Raw genomic sequence first — 17,884 nt, forward strand, 5'->3', positions numbered from 1 at the left:
CTACGCCACGTGCAGTCTGTTCTGGTTATTTTTGTTGTTTTTCATACATTAACCCCGTTGGACAACGTCTGATTTTTGTTAGATCCCCAAATAGCCCATGTCATAAAGACACTATTGAACCAGTGTTTTTGGACGAATGAAAAAGAAAAATTAAAGCTGAACATCTTATTTGTAAGGTTGGGATCAGTGAATTAACCGGAAAAAAACAAACAAACAAACAAACAAACAAACAATCTTTGCAGAGATACAGGCCGGCGCAGAGCTGCTGGAGAAATGGAGATGCAATCCTACTGCGCCAAGCTCTTGGGGGAGCTGAATGAGCAGCGAAAGAGGGACTTCTTCTGTGACTGCAGTATCATCGTGGAAGGGCGGATCTTCAAGGCCCACAGGAACATTCTGTTTGCCAACAGCGGCTACTTCCGAGCCCTGCTCATTCACTACATCCAGGACAGCGGGCGCCACAGCACCGCCTCCCTGGACATTGTCACCTCGGATGCCTTCGCCACCATCTTAGACTTCCTGTACTCCGGGAAGCTGGATTTGTGCGGCGAGAACGTGATCGAAGTTATGTCGGCTGCCAGCTACCTGCAGATGAACGATGTGGTGAACTTCTGCAAGACCTACATCAGGTCGTCCCTCGACATCTGCCGGAAGATGGAGAAGGAGGCGGCGGTGGCGGCGGCGGTGGCGGCGGCGGCGGCGGCGGCGGTGGCGGCTCATCAGGTGGATGGGGGAAGCCCCAGTGCAGGCAGGGAAGGGACCTCCTGTGACGCCAAGAGCTTGGTCTCCTCTCCCGCCGCCGGAGAGGGGAGTGTGGACTGTCCTGGAGAGTCCCCTTGCAGCGACTGCAGAGGCTGCCACCCGCTGGGACTGGTGGTGAAAGACAGCCAGGGCGGTGACCTCTCTATTCTGCCCAGACAGATAGAGCCCAAGGTGGAGTTTGAGGCCGACGAGGTGGAGGCGGAGGGTGGTGAGCCGCTGCCGCCCTATGCCGCGCCGCTCAGCCTGGCCCACGTGGACGGGGCTTTGCCCGGCGGCCAGGCCGTGGACTTGGCGTACAGTAACTACCACATGAAGCAGTTCCTGGAGGCACTCCTGCGCAACGGTGCTGTCCCCAGCAAAGACGACGCGGACCACCACTTTTCTCGGAGTTTGGAGGGAAGACCAGATGGTGCGGGAGGAGCCATGAGTTCCATGGTGGATGTCCAGACCGACTGGTATGGTGAGGACGCAGGTGAGCTCCCTGAGCGTTCAGCATCTCTGCCCGTCCCTTAGCCCGCACCCCTGTGCCTCCTTGGCTCCTATCATCATGATCATTGTCGCTGTCACTGCCATCATCGTCACCATCATCTCCACCACCATCTTTACCACCACATTATCACCCCTCCCCCCACCAAGAGGTGTTCATTGAGCACCTGCTGTGTGCAGGCATTGTCTCTTCCTGTCTGGTAGTATTTTGCCTCTACAACTAGAGTGTAAGCGTGCTGAGGGCAGTCTGAAGACATGGAAAGAACCTACTGTCTTCTACTAATCAGCAGTGGGACTTCGGTTCAATCAGTCAATCTCTTTGAACCCGTTTTGTTCAGGAGATAATCATCCCTGCCTTGCTTTTCTCACAGGGTTGAGGACCAAATAAGAAGGTTCTCAGAATTTTTTCTCATGTATGATCACATATTCCAGACAGGTAAGAAATTGATACCTCTCTGTGTCAGCCATGGTGCCTGGCACATGGCCGACAGGCACTTAGCGTGTCATGGTCAATGGTCCTATCTACTTGAGAATATCTAAAATGAGTTGGCATTTGGCTTTATGCGAGTAAATTTCTTATATCCTTTGGTAGGCTTTTTTCTTTTAATGATTAATGTTGTAACTCCAAAGACATGTGTGTTTTAATGAAATCATCAACCTTAAACTAGCTTTTATATAAAACATTTTCCTTTAGTAGGCTTTTGTGTTTTAAGAGAACTTGGTTGTTTCCCTGAACAGCTCTGAGAGATGCATTGACATGACTAACTCCTCTTAACAGGTGGGGTAATTGTTGTAAAATGTCTTGTAGAAGATTGGCTGCCACCTTACTGATGAAAGTACCCTATAGCTTCCAGAACCTCAAGCCAAGAAATTAATGAATCCCAATTTAAATTCACCCTTCAATACTGAGCAGTGAAAGTATTTTAGGTAAGGGAGATCAGCCGCTTTTATTCATGACTAAATGGCTGTCTTGAGACGTTTAATTTCATTTTTAAAAGCAAGAACACTCTGTATGTCTGATTAAAACTAGGCTTGAGAACTTGAAAATGCTGTTTCTGACCCTCAGGGACACTGGCTTAACCAGCATTTAGAAGGTAGTGGCTGTTTTCACGAACACACGGTGGAAATGGGTTGAAATCTCATTTCTGTGCATAATAGCACTTCACAGATGGTGACCACCCTTTCACACCCATTAGACCCTCATGAGTGTGGCAGAAGAGTGTGGAGAAACTGGGTTTGGTGAACCACAAGGGTTTGGTGAATTTCCTGAGAATGCAGAGCTGGTAAGTGGCAGAGCTAAAATGAAACCCTGGTCTGGCTTTCTTTCATTCAAACAAACTGTGCAGGCAGCACGAATGAATAGAGGATTTCAGGGCCATGATTTTATTTTTCAGCCCCTTTGCCTGTAAGCACAAGCATCAAGAAATAATAATGCAGCCCTACACCATCTTCATTCAAGCCCAGTCTATCAGTCTGTAAAGTCAGGTTTCCAACTAGAGGGTGCTGTGGACAAGGTAGCCGCCCTGGCCTCCAGTAAATTTATTCCAAATGCCAAGGCACAGAGTAGGACTGATGTGTTTGGTCATTCATGTATTTGCTCAAATATTTGAGGACCTTCCTGGTAAAGGTACAAAGACCAGACATGGATCCAGCCGTCAAAGAGCTGGTGGTGTCTTAGAGGAGGTAAGATGTGTGTCGTTGGCATCACATGATGGAAAGACACTGGGCTGGAAGACAGAGGGAGGTGTGACTTTCACAGTAGTCCAAAAGCAGGAGAACTGGCTTCCACCTGGGAGATCCGGGAGGCGTTATGAAAGTGGCATCTGAGGGTAAGAAAAGGGGAGAAGTTGATTGGAGAAATTGATTGGAGTCCGATTATGGAAAACCTTAAATGCTAAGAGGTGGGGTTTTGTCTGTAGGCACAGGGGAATTTTTTGGTGGTTACTGAGCTTGGGAGTGGGCGGGTTCTGTGCTTGGGGGAGATTAATTTGGCCTCAGCACCAGATGGTGTGGAGATGGGAGACAGGGCAGGGAGACAGGAGGGTGTCGCAATAATTCTGTATCCGCATTGCTCACGTCTGACGTAAGCAGATACTGTCAGATCATAAGGTCCTCCTATCAGCCCTCCTCCCCCAGACCTCCCAACCCCAGCTCCAGCACCTCCCACTGCTTCTTGGAAAGTTCATCTGCGTCGGCTACTTCCACCGTTTTCCTTCCTACTCTTTTCTCCGCCCACTGCAGTCTGGCTTCTGTCCCCTCCACCGCGGACACTGCTGCCATGAGGTCAGCCATACATTTCTAGAGTCAATCCAATGAGTGATTTTCAGGTTTTATCTTACTTGGCCTCTCTCAGTAGTTGACTCTGCCCTTTCTCTCCTTGAAATTCTTTCTTCCTCTGGCTTCTAACACCATGGCTACCCATTGCTCTGACCTCTGCCCATTCCTTTCCAGTCTCATCACGGGATCATTTAATGCCAGTGTGTCCAGTGTTCCATCATTAACTTGCTTCTTCAACATCTTACCATTCCTGCTCATTCATTCGTTCATTCATTCATTCATTCATCAGTTTATTCTCTGTATTTATAGATCTCATTCTGCTTTCTTTTTGCTTATTCACTTGTTTTTTTAGATTCCACGTATGAGTGAAATCATATGGTATTTGTCTTTCTCAGTTGGATTTATTTCACTTAGCGTAATACCCTCTAGGTCCACCCATGTTGTTGCAAATGACAAGATCTCATCCTTTCTTTATGGCTGAGTAATATTCCACTGTGTGTGCGTGTGCACGTGTGCATACCCCCCCCATGCACACACTTTATATCACATCTTCTTTTTTTTTTTTTTTTTTAAGATTTTATTTATTCATTCGACAGAGACAGCCAGCGAGAGAGGGAACACAAGCAGGGGGAGTGGGAGAGGAAGAAGCAGGCTCATAGCAGAAGAGCCTGATGTGGGGCTCGATCCCATAACGCCGGGATCACGCCCTGAGCCGAAGGCAGACGCTTAACCGCTGTGCCACCCAGGCGCCCCTATATCACATCTTCTTTATCCATCCATCTATCAATGACCACAGGCTGCTTCCATATCTTAGCTATTGCAAATAATGCTGCAATAAACATAGGGTTCCATATATCTTTTCAAATTAGTATTTTTGTTTTCTTTGGGTAAATTCCACATAGTGGAATTTGAGAGACCTCCATACCGTTCTCCACGGTGACCATACAAATTTGCATTCCCACCAACAGTGCACAACGGTTCCTTTCTCTTCACATCCTTGCCAACACTTGTTATTTCTTTTTGATTCCAGCCATTCTGACGGATGTTGGGTGGTATCTGACCATGGTGTTGATTTGTATTTTCCTGATGATGAGTGATGCTAAGCATTTTTTCATATGTCTGTTGGCCATTCTATATGTCTTTGTTGGAAAAGTGTCTCTTCAGGTCCTCTGCCTATTTTTAAATCAGATTGGGTTTTTTAAAAATATTTTATTTATTTATTGAGAGAAAGAGCAAGATCGAGAGAGAGAGAGAGGGGAGGGGCAAAAGGAGGAGACACATTCTCCCCGCTGTGCAGGGAGCCCGATGCAGGGCTTGATCCCAGGACCCCAGGATCATGACCTGAGCTGAAGGCAGACGCTTAACCGACTGAGCCACCCAGTGCCCCAATCAGATTGTTTTTATGATGTTGAATTGTGTAAGTTCTTTATATATTTTGGATATTCACCTCTTATCGGATTTATCAGTTGCAAATATCTTCTCCCATTCAGTAGGCTGCCTTTTTGTTTTGTTGATGGTTTCCTTTCCTGCACAAAAGCTTTTTATTTTGATGTAGTCCCAATAGTTTATTTTTGCTTTTGTTTCCCCTGCCTTAGGAGACATATCTAGAAAAACGTTGCTATGATTGATGTCAGAGAAATTACTGCCTGTGCTCTCTTCTAGGATTTTTATGGTTTCAGGTCTCACATTTAGGTCTTCGATCCATTTTGAGGTTTGTGTGTGTGTGTGTGTGTGTGATGTTCGAAAGTGGTCCAGTTTCATTTTTCTGCATGTACCCGTTCAGTTTTCCCAGCATCGTTTACTGAAGATACTGCCTTTTCCCATTTGTATATTCTTGCCTCTTTTTTCATAGATTAATAGACCATATAAGCATGGGTTTATGTCTGGGCTCTCTATTCTGTTCCATTGATCTATGTCTCCATTCATTCAATCATTTCACAGATATTTATTGAACACTTACTATATGCCAGACACTATTCATCGGAGTGAACAAAAGGCCGTCCTTGTCCTCACAGAGCTGACATTCCAATGCAGGGAGACAGACAGTAAACATCAAGTAAGTGCATGACAAGAAGAACTAAAGCAGGGGAGAGGCTGATAGAGAGCAAAGGAGATGCTATTTTATTTAGTGTGGACAAGGAAGGCCTTTCTAACAAGTTGCCTTTGAGCAGACACTGCAAGGGAGGAAGAGAGCAAATTGTGCAGGTAAATCAGGGAGAAGAACGTTCTGGGCAGAGGGATGAGCAAGGTGCAAAGGCCCAGAGGCAGGTCACAACTGGCGAGTGAACTAGAGGAACGGCAGGGTGCTGCTGAGGCGGGAGTGGGCTAGGCCAGGCACAGAGTGCTGGGGAATGAGGTCAGAGAATTTGGGTGAGGGCAGACCAGCTAGGGCCCTGAAGGCCACGAGAAGACCTTTGGGTCTTCCTCTGAGAAGGGACACCATTGGAGGGTCTCAGCCGAGAGTGACTTGAAGTGACATATATTAAAAGGGTCCCTGTGGGTAGTGTGTGCCATAACTTCCAAAGTGATCTTGGATAGAACTGTACTACCGCACAAGGTCGAACCAACCAGATTTCTTTTTTTTTTTTTTTAAAGATTTTATTTATTTATTCGACAGAGATAGAGACAGCCAGTGAGAGAGGGAACACAAGCAGGGGGAGTGGGAGAGGAAGAAGCAGGCTCATAGCGGAGGAGCCTGATGTGGGGCTTGATCCCACAACGCCGGGATCACGCCCTGAGCCGAAGGCAGACGCTTAACCGCTGTGCCACCCAGGTGCCCTGCAACCAGATTTCCTAATGGCCTGTATGAGTGTATGAGAACAAGAGAAGTTAAGGGTGACCCCCAGGTTTTTAGCTGGAGCAGTTGATTTAAACATGTTATGTTTGTGATGCCTCTTGGATACCCAAGTGGAGATGTTCTCTAAGCAGTTGCATTCTGTATGCCTGGGGTTCTGGGGGGAGGTCACAGCTGAGCTATACATTTGGGAGTCATTAATGGGTCCATGGAATTTGAAACCTATATATCCCGTGAACTTATGGCTGTAGAAGAAGGTAAGAGATTTATGCACTGCGCCCTGGGGAACACCAGCATGTAGAGGTCAGGAATATAGGGCCCAGTAAAGGAGACAGGGAGGAGGCAGGCAGGGAGGCAGGAGGAAAATCGAGAGTGATGGATGCCAGGAGGAGAAAGTGTTTCAGGAAAAAGGAGAAATTGACTATGTCCAGGACTGCATGTAGGCAGAGTGAGAACTGATCATTGGGGAGGTCGTTGGCAGGCTTGACAAGAGTAGTGTCGATGAAGTGGGAGGCAAGAGACCAAAAGGCTTGAAACAGAGCTGGGGAAATAGAGCTGAAGACAGTGAGTATTGATGCTTCTTTCAGGCAGTTTTGCTGTGAAGGAGACAGAGAAATGCATCAGTGCTGAAGGGGCATATGAGGCCAAGGTTTTTATGAAGGTGGAGGATCTGAAAGCAGGTTTGTTTACTGATGGGAATGATCCAGGAGAGAGGAGGAGAATTGATGGCGGAGGAGAGAGGGACAGTTGACAGAGCGAGGGCAGATAGGTCCCTGTCCACGTGGTGGGGATAGTCTGGCTGTGCGTGTGAGGAAGGGCAGTTCGTTCATAGGACCAGGAGTGGAAGCAGACCATATGTGCTCATGGGGGAGATGGGGGGGGCGGGGGGCATGTAGAAGTTCTCTTCTGATTGCTTCTTATCAGTTAAAGAAGCAAGGGCAGGGGTGCTTGGGCGGCTCAGATGGTTAAGCGTCTGCCTTAGACTCAGGTCATGATCTCAGGATCCTGGGATCGAGGCCCAGGTCGGCGTCTCTGCCCAGTGGGAAGGCTGCTTCTCCCTCTCTGTCTGTCCACTCCACTCATGCTCTCTCTGTCTCTCAAATGTATACATAAAATCTTAAAAACAAACAAACAAACAAACATATGAAGCAAGGACAGTGGCTGAAAGGGAGGAAGGGACACTGGGGGGCAGAGACCCGAGCAGAGGGAGCGTGTGGAATAGTCCCTGAGGAGAGTGGGAGAAGTGAGCCACGGAAAGATCTAGGGTGCTTGGGCAGAACCAAGGGCTCTGACGCTGGTGCTCGGAGGGTGATGGTTAGATGGGTTTGAAGCAAGAACAGAACACACTGTTCTGTATTTTTCACCAGTGATGTTAACTTGCCGTTTCAGGTATGGAATGGGCATAGATTTGTATTTAACCAGAATTTAGGTTTAACCAGGTGAATACAGACAGAGGGAGAGAGAGGACCCAGGCAGTTAAGGGTGGATGTGAAGGAGTGATTTCAGTGATGGATTGTGGACACTAAACTGGGGAAGGAGAGGCATGAGGCCCCAAGGAGGGGAAGGACAGTAAAATGGCAGCATAGTCCACGGCTTGGTCCCAACCGAGAAGGGACACTTAGGGGGTGAGCTGGAAAGATATGCGATAGTGATTGGGAAGTAGGGTGCTTCATATGTGGGCTGTGGAGCAAATGCAGTTATTGGAAATATCTAGGTCTGGGGCAGTGATTCTCACTCTCGGCTATACACTAGGCCGAGTGCTTTATTTATTTTTTATTTTTTTTTAAAGATTTTATTTATTTATTTGACAGAGAGAGACAGCCAGCGAGAGAGGGAACACAAGCAGGGGGAGTGGGAGAGGAAGAAACAGGCTCCCAGTGGAGCAGGGAGCCTGATGCGGGGCTCGATCCCAGGACCCTGGGATCATGACCTGAGCCGAAGGCAGACGCTTAACGACTGAGCCACCAGGCGGCCCCTAGGCAGACTGCTTTGAAAATATGATGCTTGGGGTGGACATTGGACATCAGTTTGTTTTAAGATTCCCAGGTGATTCGAATATGCAGGTGGAGTTGAGAGCTCTTGGTCTAGGATCGGGTAGCTGAGGTGGGGTGGAGGACAAGGTCTTTGGAGGAAAGGAGGTGAAGGAACAGAGAGGCCAGGGTGTTGGAAGGGTCATTGTCGGTACAGCAAGAATTCCGCCAGGAGTTGTCTTTGAAGGCAATGTGATCCAATGTCCTCAGAACGAGGAGATGACCTCGGGGCTCCAGGGTGACTGTAATAAGGAGGGGTAGCTGTGCTATCATTGCATGATGTGAGCTTCAGAAGATCTTACGGGTTTTTCGGATGGACGGAGGGACAGGGGTGTGGAGACGATAGTGTAGCACAGGGCGGGTCCTATTCACGTCCGGCTCAGAGGTGTCTGGGCGATGGGGGAAGGGAAGCAGAGTGCTCAGCAGAGGGCCGGGCCTTAATTACAGCAACCACTCCAATTTGCTGAAGATTTGCAAAACTGTCTTCTTCTCTTCTGCGCCTCAACTCCAGATTTATCGGTCTAACCCAGAGACGCCCGTCGTGGATGCTCTGGGCCCGCCCCAAACGTAGTAATATCCAAACTGACCCCCTCATGCCTCTAGTGCCTGGCTTTCCTCAGTGTATGCTACCGTCAGCCACCAAATCAGCGCCCCCAGAATCTGTGTCATTTCCAGTCTTCGCTTTCCCTCCTCCACCCTCCCCCGCGTGGTCATCGAGTGCTGTTCATTTTCCTTCACATGCGTGTCTCCTCCTCTCCACCTCCGAGGTCACTGCTTTAGTTCACGACATTTCTCAGCCTCTCCCGGCTGTACTTCCTGTCTTTAATCTTGCCTCTCTTCAGCCCTTCCCCTACGAGGTTCCGCGGAGCTCCGTCGGGTAAGTGTCCCACTCTTGGATTGGGTCAGGTCATGGTCTCAGGTTCGTGAGGCTGAGCCCCGCAGTGGGCTCTGCTCTCCCTGCAGAGTCTGCTGGAGATTCTCTGTCCCTCTCCCTCTACCCCTCCCCGCCTGCGCTCTCTCTCCTTCAAATAAACAAATAAATCTTTGAAAAAAATGAAAATAATAAAAATAAATCCTTCCCCTGCATTTTCTTCTGAGGGATCTTTTAAAACTCAAATCTGACCATATACTTCCCCTCCTTAAAATGGTAGCCGCTTACAGAATAAAGTCTAAGTTCTTGAATATGTCAGAATCATGAGAGCAGGGATTTTTGTCTTTTCTGTTCACTGCTGTATCCCCAGGGCCTGGAACACAGCCCGACACATAGGAGGTGCTCAGTATAAATTTGTTGAATAAATGATTGACCGTGACCTTCACAGTCTGGTTCTTGCCCCTTCTGCAGTCTACTTTCTCATCCCCCCTCTCCTCTCTGCTTTGTATCTGTATTCTCACTTACCTCTATGCCTAAGCGTGTGTTATTCCTCTGACATACCTTTCTCTGTCTTGAACTCCTGGTGAACTCCTATTCATCCTTCAAAACCTTGCTCAAAGATCACCTCTCCTGTGAAATCTTCTCTGAGCTCCTAGAGTGACTCCATTACTTTCTTGTCCATGCTTCTCCATCCCTTTGAACTTTGCACATGTTACATCATATTGTACGAATTTGTTTACATGTCTTTCTTTCCTGCCAGACTTAACTTCTTAAAGGAGGAAAGGGGTGTCTTGGTAAAGATGGACCTTGTTAACACAGTGTCTGGCATGTAATAGGCATTCAAATGAACGTTGGTGAATGTTGGTGAGGTCAGACCATGAAAGAGGAGGGAAAGTGCCGTGGTAATTCTTACTTTTAGGATGGAGATAGAGCTAAGGGTTGGTTTTTCCAGGGACTACTGCTGGACCCATTTTACTTAATGTTTTTGTAGATAATTGAGAAGAGAGGCAAGGTCTCATGCCAGGCTGGTGGGGCTCAATGGCCGGAAGATTCACAGCACCAGAGGAGTGAGCAGGAGACTGGATCGCAGTCCCAGCGTGCTCGGTGACAAAATAATCCAACATAAATACGTAGTGACGAGCCGAGAGCTGTTGTTTTCTTCCAGGAAACCGGTTTTGGAGTCACTATAGAGGATGCAGAATGTTAGGCATTATCAGGCTGGGAACTCGAGACCAGAGAAAACGATCTCCACCCTTGGGTTGGGTTGTGTTGGGAATGATGTTGGGTCTCACTTGGGATTCAGCTTGCCATACTCTTGGCAGCACCTCAGAAAAGACAAAGCCCAGTCAGGTATCCTGCGAAAGTCCCAGAGAAAAGGAGTTACTCCAGTGTTGGGAGAAGCCACAGAGCCTGGACTGCATCATCAGTAAAGAAACACCAAGGAGAGGATGATGGTGACAAATATGGCTGACATTTATGGCTCTTACCGCGTGCTAGGTGCTGTGCTTTCGGTATTAGTTCATTTCGTTCTTACCACAATCCTTTAAGTGGGAACTGTTTTCACCCCTATTTTACAGATGAGAAAAGTGAGGCACAGAGAAGTTAAGGGAGATGTCCGAGGTCACATAGCTGGTAAATGGTGGAGCGGGGACTTGAACCCCGATTTCAAGGCCTGGAAAGCCTGAGTCACTAGTGCCTTCCTATGTGATGTGATTTGACCAAAGTCCATAAAATCTGGAAGGGTATGGAGAGAGGGCACATGTCTTGGAATACTGTAGTAAGGGTAGCTCAGGAAACTGGAAAGGAACAGCTATTATATATGGGGGATAATCGTGTTGTCACCTTAATGGTTGTACGAGCAAGGTGGGGAAAAAAAAAAGAGTTGGGAGAAGATTGGAGTGAATCCCTGGATGTTTGCTGATTTCATACAGATTTCAGTCCAGGTGTGCCTCCCAGTAAACCTTTCCCGCACATGCCTGGCAGCCCTTCTCAGGCGCTCCTGTCGCACAAAGTATGGATCCTGGTCCAGGGGTCTGATTCATCATAACAGAGGGTTCCAGACTTTTGAGGGTCATGAAATCAATTCAGGAGGCAGGTGTTGGTCCGTTCAGGCTGCCGCAGCAGAATCCCACAGAATGAGTGGCTTGAACCACAGAGATTTATTTTCCCTCCGTTCGGGAGGCTCAGGGTCCAAGATCAAGGTGCTGGCAGTGTTTTCCTCCCGGCTTGCGAACGACTGCCTTCTTGCTGGTCCTCCCATGGCCTTTCCTCTGTGTATGAACAGAGAGAATGCGACCTCTGGTGTCTCTTCCTCTAAATCTAGGGACACCAGTCCTATCAGGTTAGGGCTCCACCCTTAGGACCTCATTTAACCTTAATTAGCTCCCTCTCTCTAAATATAGTCACCCTGGAGGTTAGGGCTTCGATGTATGAATTTGGGGGGGGGATGCAATTCAGTCCGTAACAGGGTCTCCATCAGCATTGTCTTAACATGAAATCAGAGACAATAGACACTGTCAGAGTGAGTGTTCTTTTGGGAAGCTTTTCCAGTTACCCACTTGAAGACATGTGAGTTCTGAGTTGTAACGTAAGCTGTGTCTCTAACCGTAAGCCATAGAGAAGTTTGAAAGCCGGTACCATATGGCATTCCTTGCAGCCTTATTGCAGAAGCCTGCTTTACCCTCTGGCTGACTGGGAGCCAAAGACTTCGAATTTGTAATGTCTTGCTGTTAGCAGGTGGTTAAGTTGATGTCCTTCCTCTGGATCTGGGCTGGCAGAATTCCCCAGCTCCCGATCCCCTTTCAGAGGGTTGCCCCTGTCACTGATGCTTACAACCCATTTGGTTCCCCAGGTGACGTGCTTGTGGTCCCCATCAAGCTCCACAAGTGTCCTTTCTGCCCTTACACTGCCAAACAGAAGGGCATCCTTAAGCGGCATATCCGCTCGCACACAGGTGAGCGGCCCTACCCCTGTGAGACCTGTGGCAAGAGGTTCACGCGACAGGAGCACCTGCGGAGTCACGCCCTGAGCGTAAGTGTCTGGGCTGGAAAATCTCTTGCGGTGTGGGCGGAAGGGATGGAGGGGAGGGGGCTCCTGACATTTGTCTAATGTAAGGGTGAACCAGCCTGCCTTTTACTTCTCTGTCCACTGGAGTATTTTCAGAGAATTTTGAACATGTGTTTCTACTAAATTAAAGCACTTAGAGAAAGTTAAAACTTATATAAGAGACTAGTTTTCTTAGACTCTAGAAAGATTTTTTTTTGTTGTTCTTTTAGATTTTATTTATTTGACAGAGAGAGAGAGAGCATGAGAGAGCACAAGCAGGGGGAGCAGCAGAGGGAGAGGGAGAAGCAGGCTCCCTGCTGAGCAGGAAGCCCGATGCACGATGCACGACTGCACGACGTGGTCCCAGGACCCCGGGATCATGACCTGAGCCGAAGGCAAACATTTACCGGACTGAGCCACCCAGGTGCCCTGACTCAAGAAAGTTTAGATCCTGGTCAGGGATAGTCGTCATAAGGCAGAGAACAGTGGGGCGTGGACAGGGGATTGTGGGTCTGTTCTCACGGGACTGATGGCAAAGGTGAGAAAAGAGCATCCTCAGTTTTCCACCCAACCCCAGTACCTGGATGTGGCGAAAGCGTGTGCTGCCTTTCTATGGCTACCTGTGGGCAGCAAAGAGGACTCCAGACCCAGGGGACCTCCCCTCCCACTGGCTGCCCCCTGGGATTCTGTCTCCCATGTGAGTGCTTAATTCCCACCAGCTAAATGGCATTCAGGCCACTTAGGAAGGCATAGTATTTAAGATCGTCTTTGAGCAAGGCAATCAGTCTTTGGAAAATCAAACATAAAAATGGTTTGGACTTCAGAGGACACTATCAAGAACATGAGAACCCACAGAATGGGAGAAAATACTAGTGAATCATTTATCTGCTACGGATGTAGTAACCAGAATATATAAAGAACTCTTTCAGTTCAACAATAAAAGACAAATAACCAAATTCAACCACGGATGCGAATAGACATTTCTCCAAAGAAGATACACAAATGTCCAGTAAGGACATGAAAAGATGCTTCACATCAGTAGGCATTAGGAAAATGCAAATCAAAGCCGCAGTGAGACACCACTTCAGACACACTAGGATTGTTATCACCAAAAGCAAGTAATAACAAAGCGTTGGCAAGGATGTGGGGGAATTGGGGCGTTCATACACTGCTGATGGGAGTGTAAAATGGCTCAGCCACCGTGGAAAACAATTTGGTGGTTCTTCAAAAAGTTAAGCATAAAATCAGCATCGGTCCCAGCAATTCTATATCTAAGTATGTACCCAAGAGAACTGAAAACGTACGTTCGCACAAAAACATACCTGCACACAAAGGTCCATAGCAGCATTATTCCTAGGAGCCAAAAAATGGAAACAACACAAGAGTCCATCAACTGATGCGTGAATAAACAAATTGTGGTCTATCCATACAATGGATCCTTATTCAGCTGCATTGTGGAATGAAGTTCTGATACATGCTACAGCATGGATGAACCCTGAAAGCATCACACTAGGTGAAAGGAGCCAGTCACAAAGGGCCACATCTTGTATGATTTTATTGATATGAAATACATAAGATGGGCAGACCCATGGAGCTAGAGTAAATCAGTGGTTCCCGGGGGCTAAGAGGATGTCCAATGAGAGAGGGGTGGCAGTTAATAGGCACCGGATTTCTTTCTGGAGTGATGAAAATGTTCTGGAATTAGATGGTGGTGATAGTTGCACAACCTTATGAATATACTAAAAAACCACTGAATTGTACACTTTGAAAAGGGTGAATTTTATGGTATGTGAGTTGTGGTTTTGAAAGAATCCAGATTTAAGGTAAGTACAGGGTTACTGACTATCTCCACTCTCAGGGCTGACCCCAGCACACCTGTCTGAGAATGGCCTCTTCCCGTAGCCTCAAGTTTTTGTCTCCCCCCCCCCAAATTATATCTCCAGTCTGTCTTGGCAGCAGTAGGTCCCTGGTGCCGTGAAGATAGTTCACTGGTTGGAATCCTTATTCCCTCTGTCTTTCCCTGTTATACAAGGTCCAGTCTACTGCAGCCCAAAGAGGTGGTATTCAAAGGCCTTGTCAGGTTGCAAAGGTCATGGGCATGCTCAGGTTGGCTAAGGGTTGGGGGTTTAGGATAGAAAGCCCAGGAGACCCCCGGAAGGCAAGTGGCAGGTCCAGCGAGCTGGGTGTTGTGTTATTGGCTGTTGTCCTCTGTCATTTCTCTCTGTCTCTACCTCTTGTGTGCATCCTGCATCCAGAACTCTCCACAGGAGAGGCTTTGGTTCACAGAGCCGCTCTAGGCTGGAGCTCCGGAAGAGTGCATACATTAGATAGGTCCTTATACAGAGGGGGCCCCTGGGGCTGCTGCCCTAAGGAGGAACTGTGTGGCGTGGGAGATCAGGTTCTTTTTTCCAGCTTGCAAAGTGCTTCTCATAAATAAGGAATGCATTTATCAAAAAAAAAAAAAAAAAAGGTAGGGATGGAGCATCTGCCACGTTTGGAGAAGATACCATCTAGCAAGTCTGCTTCCCTAATAACTGGACAATCCCAGGTGCATAAAAAGCCATGCCTAAAATCCGCATCCGTCCCCTGAATGCCCTTTACATGCCAGGCATAGGGTTATAGTAACAAATGTGACAGAGAACGTGAATGAGGATGGTCCCCGCCTTCTTGGAGCTTATAGTCTAGGGAATTTACTCACCATTTGTTAGAAAGTCAACAAAGGGGGGGGGTGCCTAGGTAGCGCAGTTGGTAAGTGACCAGCTCTTGATTCGGCTCAGGTCATGATCTCCGGGTTGTGGGATCGAGCCCTGTGTGGGGCTCTGTGCTCAGCACGGAGTCTGCTTGAGATTCTCTCTCTCCCTCTCCCTCTGCTCACTCTAAACAAACAAGTAAATAAATAAAATCTTAAAAAAAAAAGAAATTCAACAAAGGAAGGCAGACAGGCGAGAATATATATCTGGGGACCTAACGTGGCCCAGAGCATCAGGGAAGATTTCCGTCAAAGGCGATAGCAGCGGGGCAAGGCTTGGCGACGGGCGGGCCGGCACGTTCCTCGCAAGTCCAGTGGCCTTGGGGTGGGAGCACCTTGGCGAGGCTGAGGCTGTGGCAGAGAGAGCAGGGGGGAGAGCGTTCACTGTGTCCGCCTGTGGTTGTAGGTCCACAGATCCAACCGTCCGATCGTCTGTAAGGGCTGCCGGAGGACCTTCACGAGTCACCTGTCCCAGGGACTGCGGCGCTTCGGGCTCTGTGACAGCTGCACCTGTGTTGCAGACACACACGACGAGGAGGACGATTTGATGCCCATCAACCTTAGCCTGGTGGAGGCCTCGTCCGAAAGCCAAGAAAAGAGTGACACGGACAATGACTGGCCAATCTACGTGGAGTCTGGTGAGGAAAACGACCCCGCCGGAGACGATGCTGATGACAGACGGCAAATCCGGCCCCACCTGTCAGATCGAGAGATGCTTACGTAGCAGCGCATTTGGGCGGGGGGAGAGGTCTTAGAATTCGTGATTGCCCATTCTGCGTTCGAAAGCCGCCATTTGTCCAATTTTGTGGAACCCCGAGAGGACCATTTTTTGTTCCTCTACTTGCATTTTTGTTAGATTACATAGCGAAGGCTGGATCTCGTGAGTCGAAGGACTCATGACTTCTTAGTGGAATTCCCTTGGTTTCGGAGGGCTTTGCTGAGGTAATTCGGAGTGAGTCAAGGCTGGCCCCCAGGCTCCCCATCCTTCCTGTCGCGCACCCAAACTCTGCTTAGGAGAAAGATAAGAAAATCTGCAGGCTTGTTTTCCTATGGCCTCACTCGTCCACATTCCTTTCTTGTCAGCCTTTTTCTCTCTGAAGGTGAACAAGAATAGCTTGAGACCAGTCTCTCTCTGTTGCCAAGCCTTTCCTAATGGATTCCATATTTTAGTTTTCTGGTCAAGTCTTAAAGAGGAAGCTTCGTGACATAAGGCAGGCAGGGCTGTCAGCTACATGACTGTAAAGGTACTTTCTAACTCCAAGGCTGCAATTTGAATGGCTGGGAGTAGTTATGTGCTCACAAACATGGAAATGAGCGGAGGGGCTTCTGGGGTACTCTGACTTGTCCAGCTAAGGTAGCCCTGGGAAGGGAGCCTGTGAGCCCAGGTCCGGGCGGTTTCCCTGTCTGGTCTGCTATTTGACAGTTCTACACACACAGATCCCCTGTTCTGTGATCGTAACACAAGTCATTGGGGCGACATCGAAAAGACTCCTGCTTTTCCCAGCCATTTTCCAGAGCCGCTGCCGTGTCATGTGGAAATGTAGCCACTGCTGAGATTCCTACTTTGATTATGATTAGAACTTTAATTGGAGGGAGACTGCAAGCCTATATAAACAAGTTATATTTCTCAATGGTTTACCTTTTCAAAGACCCTCTGGAGGGGAAGAGAAGGTTGGTGGAAGAACAGGTTTTTAAAACCATTCTGCTTTTCACCCACTTCGCAGCCATGCGGTTATTTTAACAGAAGAAGGCTATACTTGTTGAAAAGGCTGAATAACAGGAAATATTAGGGATTGAGGATATTTAAGGCACTTTCATAATTTTGTCTTACGTTAAAGTATCCAAAATGGACTTTAAAGGAAATCGCTTTTTCTTCCTTTAATTTGAGTATAGTTGTGTTTCAAAAGGTGGTGAAACCACCTTTCTTTCTGCCTCTTGAACAAAAAAGCCAATAAAAAACATTATAAATTGGCTTGTGAGTGTTAGTCATTGAAGAGGTCAAAAGATGTTCAAACCATACTTCTCAACATAAGTGAGAACTCCAGAATAATGTTACTCAAACTGTGACCCCCCAGCCAGCTGGCCTGTGAATTCTTTGACACCAACCCACACAGTAGGACCACATGTTGGCCTGCAGTAGATTAGAAATCTTAAAAATGGTCTTTTGCCACAGATAGTTTGAAAATGATTGTTCTAGATCAAGAGTAACGAACTGGAAATTATCAAGGACCAGAAACACTTCTCATTCCTGAAATGGAAATATTAGCTATTCTTTTCACGGAGGGATCTTAGCAAAAGGGAAATCTAACTGGTTGTGTAGAAGGTATACTTGGCAAGGAGTTATATTTGGTATTTTTGTTCTGTTTAAATTATTTCTAGTTTTTTTTTTATTTTATTTTTAAGTAATCTTCACACCCAGCATGAGGCTCGAACCCACAACGCCGAGATCAAAGGTCACACGCTCCACTGACCGAGCCAGCCCGGTGCCCCATTTCTGGTGTTTTACTATGACTTTTCTACCTCCCAGGGCAACTTCTCTGCCCACTGTGTCTGGTCGAGCAACGGTCCTCCTCAGTGACTCCTTGACCCGATCATATCGCTGGGTGCAAAGTAAATTTCTGTTAGCAATTTCACCGTAAGATGGTGACTTTCACCTGGGGGTGATTTGGTCCCCCAGAGGACATTTGCCAATGTCTGGAGACAGTCTCAATTGTCACAACTCAGGGCAGGGGGTTGCCGGCATCTGGATAAGTTTGCGGCAAAACATCTTACAATGCACAGGATGGCCCCTCAGAACAAAGAATTACCCAGTCCAAAATGTCGAGAGTGTCAAGGTCGAGAAACCTGACTGTAAGATAAAGTAAGATTTT

The 17,884-nt window shown here is 47.7% G+C and overlaps 1 protein-coding gene across 1 annotated transcript; it reads left to right on the forward strand.

Moving 5' to 3' along the window:
- The first annotated feature begins 234 nt into the window (after nucleotides 1-234).
- On the forward strand, nucleotides 235-17,261 carry ZBTB8B (zinc finger and BTB domain containing 8B). Its single transcript, XM_040619189.1, has 3 exons — nucleotides 235-1,234; nucleotides 12,072-12,250; nucleotides 15,421-17,261. The coding sequence occupies exons 1-3, from the start codon at nucleotides 274-276 to the stop codon at nucleotides 15,736-15,738; spliced, it is 1,458 nt and encodes a 485-aa protein (XP_040475123.1). The 5' UTR covers nucleotides 235-273; the 3' UTR covers nucleotides 15,739-17,261.
- Nucleotides 17,262-17,884: the final 623 nt, after the last annotated feature.

The sequence above is a fragment of the Ursus maritimus genome, unplaced genomic scaffold (genome assembly GCF_017311325.1).
Source record: "Ursus maritimus isolate PB19 unplaced genomic scaffold, ASM1731132v1 scaffold_32, whole genome shotgun sequence".
NCBI lineage: Eukaryota > Metazoa > Chordata > Mammalia > Carnivora > Ursidae > Ursus > Ursus maritimus.

Bases quoted from the DNA above. Each gene is read 5' to 3' on its own strand.
- ZBTB8B (XM_040619189.1), top strand. From the start codon at position 274: ATGGAGATGCAATCCTACTGCGCCAAGCTCTTGGGGGAGCTGAATGAG. The intron at 1,235-12,071 runs GTGAGCTCCCTG...TTGGTTCCCCAG, and splicing joins CTGGTATGGTGAGGACGCAG to GTGACGTGCTTGTGGTCCCC. The intron at 12,251-15,420 runs GTAAGTGTCTGG...CTGTGGTTGTAG, and splicing joins TGCGGAGTCACGCCCTGAGC to GTCCACAGATCCAACCGTCC.